At 35.6% G+C, this 6995-nt stretch overlaps 1 protein-coding gene across 4 annotated transcripts; it reads left to right on the forward strand.

Moving 5' to 3' along the window:
- Positions 1–402: 402 nt before the first annotated feature.
- LOC137807229 (CwfJ-like family protein / zinc finger (CCCH-type) family protein) lies at positions 403–6737 on the forward strand. 4 transcript variants are annotated; one of them, XM_068607738.2, is made up of 12 exons: positions 403–589; positions 681–954; positions 1035–1162; positions 1292–1413; positions 1907–2024; positions 3836–4272; positions 4494–4779; positions 5053–5146; positions 5549–5694; positions 5853–6096; positions 6166–6257; positions 6360–6737. In XM_068607738.2, the coding sequence occupies exons 1-10, from the start codon at positions 518–520 to the stop codon at positions 5979–5981; spliced, it is 1806 nt and encodes a 601-aa protein (XP_068463839.2). In that variant the 5' UTR covers positions 403–517; the 3' UTR covers positions 5982–6096; positions 6166–6257; positions 6360–6737. The 4 variants fall into 4 exon arrangements, with proteins under 4 accessions (XP_068463839.2, XP_068463838.2, XP_068463840.2 ...); XM_068607737.2 differs by having other exon boundaries at positions 6198–6257; XM_068607739.2 differs by having other exon boundaries at positions 6201–6257.
- The last annotated feature ends 258 nt before the right edge of the window (positions 6738–6995 follow it).

Genomic DNA, 6995 nt, shown 5'->3' on the forward strand with positions numbered 1-6995 from the left:
TTCTAAATAAAATAAGAAATATAAGTTTTACCTAATAAAGAAACACCAAGCATATGATGGTGTATTTTAAAGCTAAGAAAAATATGTGTCATTTAAATAAACATAGAAAAGGTAAGGACACTTTTTTTCTTTACTTTAAACAAATTTTACATATTTTTATCAAATTATTTATAAAAATTAAAATTGTACTTAATTAAATAATTTAATCAAACCTTTATTTATCACACTGCATTAAAATTATTCATACACATTATTTTGTAGATTCAAGCAATAACTCAGCCTACTACCAAGCACCCTACTATCAAACAATAGTTATAACAAAAAAAAAAAGAATTATTATTAGACAAATGTGCAAAACAAATTCATATATCCTATATAAATTACATAAATTCAAATTAATTTACTGTTCCAAACCCTTATTGAGATTGAATAGAAGCAAACCCAGTTGGCGAGAGTGAGCGAAGAGATGCACTGAAATTGAGTGCGTCAACCGTGTTTCTGTGTTGGTGGTTTCATTATGGCTCCTAGAATCCTTCTATGCGGCGACGTTTTAGGTCGCCTCAACCAACTCTTTAAGCGCGTCTCTTCGGTGAGTCTCACCCTCTCTTTTGTTGCTTCTAATCTATGGTTTGTTTCTATCGTTACTCACTCGGAACATTGTTTTCATGTTGTTGTTGCAGGTGACCAAATCTGCAGGTCCATTCGACGCGCTCTTATGCGTGGGCCAGTTCTTCCCGGACTCACCGGACCAATTGGAAGAGTTCACGGCGTACATTGAAGGTGGATCACAGATTCCGCTTCCGACTTACTTCGTCGGCGATTACGGCGTCGCCGCCCCTAAATTTCTCTTGCAAGCTTCCAAGGACTCCGCCAACCGCGGTTTCATGATGGACGGCTTCAAGGTTTGCCGCAACTTGTATTGGTTGAAAGGCGGTGGCAAATTCCCCCTCTTCGGTACCAACTTTTTTCTTTTGCTTTGTCAATTTGATTGGGACCTGCGAATTCGGTGTCTTAAATGTTGCAGTTGTATGTAGGGTTATCCGTGGCCTATTTATCTGGTAGGAAGTCATCCAGTGTTCAACAGTTTGGAACTTACACTGAAGATGATGTTGATGCTTTGCGAGCTATTGCAGAGGAACCTGAAATAATTGATCTGTTCTTGACATATCCTTCAATTGGTGTGCATTATCTCATTTAGAGACACAGTTAGTTAGTTACATGTTTGTTACTTCTCACATTGCATTTAATATAAGCTAAGAGGATTCGCTGTGTTCTTCCTTGATTCATTATTACTAACGAATGGCCAAGTGGCGTCACCAACGGTGCAGCTGCTTCGGACATTCCTGCTGGAGTGTCTGATGCTGTAGGCAGTGATTCAACCATATCGGAGTTAGTACAGGAGATCAAACCACGGTAATTGTTATTTGTTTTCTGTGCAAACTACCTAAATGGTCAACAGCCTAGGCATTTTATATTTAACAAATGGGATTGCATGCTTAATCCTAATTTCACAATATTTGCTTGGAATTGGATTGTGCAAATGGGAGTTGACAGGATAAGGTCTCTGGTTTCTTGTTCAATTGAGTGACTTTTGTGTTCTACCACTTTTATTGTACTTATTGTGGGACATAAAACTTAATATTGTATTTGCAATCCTTGTCATTGGGAGTAACAATCTCACAAGTGGTAAAACGACAATGGGATTTGGTTGGACTGACTGATATCCAAGAGAAGGATTAATTGAAATTTTAAGATTAGGAGGGGAAATTGGTAAGATCAGGATTTGTGTCGAGTTTTTGGGAGGAATTTGGTAGGACGGTTATGCCTTTTGTAGTCTCTCTTGTGGCCTTTGTAGGCCTGATTCTGATCGTTGCAGTTATTTTCTCATTGTTATTTTTGGGGTTAGTTATCACATTGCAGGCACGAAAGGTATATACTATGCCCGTGAACCATATACCAATGTTGATGCTGTGCATATCACCCGTTTCATAGGGCTTGCGTCTGTTGGAAATAGAGATAAACAGGTTTTTCTTCTTGTCTTTATTGTTCTTCTTTCTTTATTGTGTTTATTATTTTTTTAACTGAAAATTTCGAATTAGTAGATACTTTAACGTTTTTATATGGTAATAGTAAGGGTGACAATTGCATTCAGTTATTCATCAGCCGCCCAATTCATTTTTGCATAAATCTATCAAATCCTCCCTATATGAGTAAGTATAATGAAGTGGACAGATTAGATCAACAATTACTATCGAATGGTTCATAAACCATGAATCATATGTGTCTGTGTGTAGGGATCAAATGGTACAATACCAGTATTAGTTACATCAACTATGGTACCTTCCATAACTCTTTATCAAAATCAACATGTTGAATTATAATTACCTTGATTGTGTGTCAAATTTTAAAAAAAATGAACAACAATAAGATGCTATCAAATAGTTCATATTTGTATATATTTCAAACCATCCAACATTGATTTTTGAGAAAAAAAATTATAATTAAAAGATACTGAAGGTGTTATAGTCGATGTGGTGTAGTGTCATTTGATCTCTCTCAACACACACATATAAACACATTCCAGAGAGGAGGATAGGGTAGTCGAGGACATAATTAAATAAAGAATTATAATTTCAGACATAGTTACTGATGCCAGATAATGGTGTGTACCAGATGGTCCCAAAAACTATAGAGCAGTGCATAGTGTGATGAATGCTATTTTTTAATTTTTTTATACTTTTTATTTAATTCATTCCAAATAACATAAATGCTGTAAAAAGTTAAAACAACTCCAAAATTGAAAACGTCATATAATTAACAATAGCAGTTTTAAGTCTTAGATCTTAAGCAAATATACAAGTAAATAGTAGCAAAGCTAACCAAGCTACCAAAGCTATAGAGAAGAAAGGAGCGAATGGTATTGCATCTTTGGGAGGGATTTGGCTTCTCTAAATTGAGCATGAGGGAAGTAAGTCATGTCACTCATTGATGAGAAATCAATAATTGATATTCTAATCCAACTTCTCCCTGAATTTTTATGCATTTGCACATAATATTGACGATTGATTTTTTTATTGATGATTAAGACTGCTTACTTTACCTTCTAAAATGAGTTGCTCACTTTAGAGGGTGCAGATTCCTCTGACAAATAGATGACAAAATACCTTCCTAGACTTAAACTAGAGGGACACTAAACAGAGAACATAGACTAATGGAACAAGGAGAACAGGAAAAAAAAACTCAGTAGAAAGACAAAAAAATTGAATGAGAACGAAGAAAGTAAAAAAAAAATTGGTAGGTTGGTTTCCGGAGAGTCAGCAGAGGTTCACACAATGGTCACCGGAGGGTCACATGGTTGCACAGTTGTTGCAAAGTAGGAGAGCAGAGGTTCACACAATGGTCACCGGAGGGTCACATGGTTGCACAGTAGTAGGAGACTTGACAAGTGAAACATGATTGTTGTGAAATATGAGCAGCCAAAGGGTTTTCGAGAAGGTAAAACCGTTCCACCAAATCCCAAAATTAGCTTCATAAAAGGCCTTTCTACTGTTATATTGGGGGTCAATGCCATTCTCAGGATTTTGGACAGCATCAGGATAGTAGTACTCGAGTAAAATGCTTCTTGCAACCGCTACAGTGAAGTGTGAAGCTGTGGCAATGCATATAGTGGCCATGGGCAGCTATGCACTGCTATGCTGCTGTAGCGTGCTATTTATAACTCTGATTTCAGATAGTACTTTATTTTTCTTATCAACAAAATTAACATACTGTTTTTTGCTCTCTAAAAGTATAATAGCTTTTCAGTGCTGACATTTTATTTGCTTCTGCACTCCAGAAATTTATTCATGCAATCTCCCCAACACCTGCTTCCACCATGTCTTCAACTGAGATTGCCACGAAAAACACAACTACCACCTTATCACCGTACACATTTGTGGAGAAAATAACTGCTCCAATGGATTCCACAAAGAGATCCAATGATTCTGTCTCTGATTCTCAATATTGGAGATATGATGTTTCTCAAAAGCGACAAAAATATGAAACTGGACAAACTGATAAGATGTGTTTCAAATTTGTTTCGTCTGGATCTTGTCCACATGGAGAGAAGTGCCATTTTCGACATGATATAGATGCAAGGGAGCAGTGTAGGAGAGGTGTTTGCTTTGATTTTTTGAACAAGGGAAAATGTGAAAGGGGCCCAGATTGCAATTTTAAGCACAACTTGCTGGATGAAGGTGATAGACATCCTTCAAGGAGGCCTGGATCTGGCAGGTTTGTCTTTGGACTTACTATCAATGTGCCTTCTGTTATTTAGTAATACTTTATTTGTAAGTTTTCGTATCAAATTATTATGTTAATACTAATATTAATGCAATAAAAAGTTGATTTTGTCACTCAGTCAGTCCTCATATTTGTTTATTTGATTCTTCGTTGTTCCCTCTAACTTTTAGGCATTTAGTCATTGACAAATCTATCCTGAAATATGACTGCAGATCAAAAGAATGTTGGTTTTGCTTGTCAAGCCCAAATGTGGAGACACATTTAATAGTAAGCATTGGGGAAATTTATTACTTGGCACTGGCTAAAGGTCCACTTGTTGAAGACCACGCATTGATACTACCAGTTGAGCATATGCCTAGTACCTTATCTATGTCTTCTGAATCTGAAATTGAGCTCTCTAGGTTTCAGAGCAGTCTCAAGAGTTACTGCAGGAGCCAAGAGAAGGAAGTGATATTTTTTGAGTGGGCCTCCATCCGTGGCACTCATGCCAATCTTCAGGTAGAAGTTTCTGTTGTTAATAGTTAATGATCTAGTTTGCTTTTACCTCTTCCGCTCCTTACTTGGCTGCCCACTTTCCCTTTTTATAATTTGCTTAATTTCACGTTGGATGTCCAATATCTTCTTCATTTTGCTGGTTAGCTATTTTCAGCTCTATCAATAGTAGTTTGTTTACGAAGTTTCTTTGTTTTTTCTTCCTTGATGATTTCCATTTTTATTTGATTGACTGTTTTAGATTTTCTCTTTCATTGAATATGTACCCTTTTGATGTAGGCCATTCCCATTCCATCTTCGAAAGCAGTTATGGTTGAAAATGTTTTCAATTTAGCTGCACAAAAGTTGGGATTTGAATTTGTGGCCAAGACATGTAAGTATTCTTCTTCTTCTTCTTCAGATTATGCTTCATATTTCATTGCTTACGTGATCTGAGTCAGACCTGGATCCATTAAGTTCTTAACTCTTTTTTTGCATTTAACTTCCTTGTTTTTCCTTGGCTCTATATACCAATTATCAGGCACAGGTACTGATTACCTGACTTGAAAAAATTGACTTTATTTATTCTGAAAATGCTTTACATTTGTTATTTATTAATTTGGGTGGGTAGGTGTTTTTGATCTTCTGATGGAAAGAAGTTTTTGAAAATGCAAACTGAAAAAATTGACTTCAGTTTATTTATTATGAAAATGCTCTACATTTGTTACCTATTTTTTGGACGGGTGTGTGGGAGGGTGTTTTTGATCTTCTGCTTATGTTCTTTATTGCAACACAGTTGATAGCATTTCTGATGGAAGGAAGTTTTTGAAGACGCAAATTCATGGGGGTTCAAGCTTGTTCTATGCTCAAGTCCCAGGAGGCACAATTCTGCTGCATCATGTTGAAGAGAACGAGAAATTTCCTGCCCAATTTGGCCGTGAGGTAGCCTCTAATATTGATGCACCGAATAAATAAATCATATCAATATATTTCTTAAAATTTTCTTTTCGGAATGAGGTAATCAATGGTAGCATGCTTTTGTTAAGATTGCAACTCTTTGTATTTATCAGTATGAGTTAATACTTGTAAACGTGACTCAGGTTATGGCCGGGTTGCTCAATATGGCAGATAATGCAGATTGGAGGAATCACAAACATAGCAAAGATGAGGAAATGAAAATTGTTGAAAATTTCAAGAGCCGATTTCAAGAATATGATCCAAACTGTTAATTGTTCATGCATTGAATTCTGAATTTACTCTAAAGTCATCGTGGTTATGGTGATTCCCTGTTCATCTTTCAGTTATGTGTCATAATTGATTCAGTGCTCAATGCCAAACTGAAAGGTGCCTACTTGTTTAATTTTGCAATCATCGACCTGTTTACTTGTTTATTGAAACCAACTACTCTTATAGTTGTTCGTTTTTACCAATGAATTGGTGCTTAGAAGATTTGTTGGTCCTGCTGGATTTTAACTGGTAACCTTTTTTTGTCGTCAGCTTCTGTGGTAAGCTTCACTTTCCTTTCCTAAACTTGCATTGTTATTTTTTTTGGATGTTATATGCACATTACATATACACGTCTCAACCTTATTATTCTATATTTTCAGGCAAAGAATCATCGAACTGAGATTGGTGTTCTATAGCTCCAGCTATTTGTGCGAAACAGTCACCAAGCGGAGCAGCAGCTACTGCATTGAAGTTATGAAACAGGCTGGTTTTTCACCTCTACGTAATTGACAGAGTATTCGTATTTGTTTCGAGAGGCAGGGAGATAGATAGCGTGAGAGGAGATTCGCCTCAACTTTCAGCTAGTCAATAGTAAGTATCTTTTTATTTAATGTAGGGATTTTACCAGATTTGTATAATCTTTATATTTTCTCAAAGCTCGGTTCCACCTTTTTATAATTCAATTAAACTTAATATATATATATATATATATATATATATATAGTGATACTAATGTTAAGTTTAAAAGAATTGCTGTACATAAGGTATCCAAAATACTCACTTCCATATCATCTCAAAATTAACCTGAGACGTAAAAGTATACTGTTCTTTAAAAATGAGAATAACCCAGAAGTTTCGAAGAAAAGTTGATGGTAAAATTCTGTGTATAGACCTTTCTCAAATCACTATTTATAATAAAATACGGTTTTTAAAACTGAGGTATAAGATGAGTTTGAGTTAAACCAAATATGTTTTGATAACCACTAAACAATTTAATTAATAAAATAAAGAAATTT

The sequence above is a fragment of the Phaseolus vulgaris genome, chromosome 3 (assembly GCF_051622355.1).
Source record: "Phaseolus vulgaris cultivar YP4 chromosome 3, ASM5162235v1, whole genome shotgun sequence".
In the NCBI taxonomy this organism is placed as follows: Eukaryota; Viridiplantae; Streptophyta; class Magnoliopsida; order Fabales; family Fabaceae; genus Phaseolus; species Phaseolus vulgaris.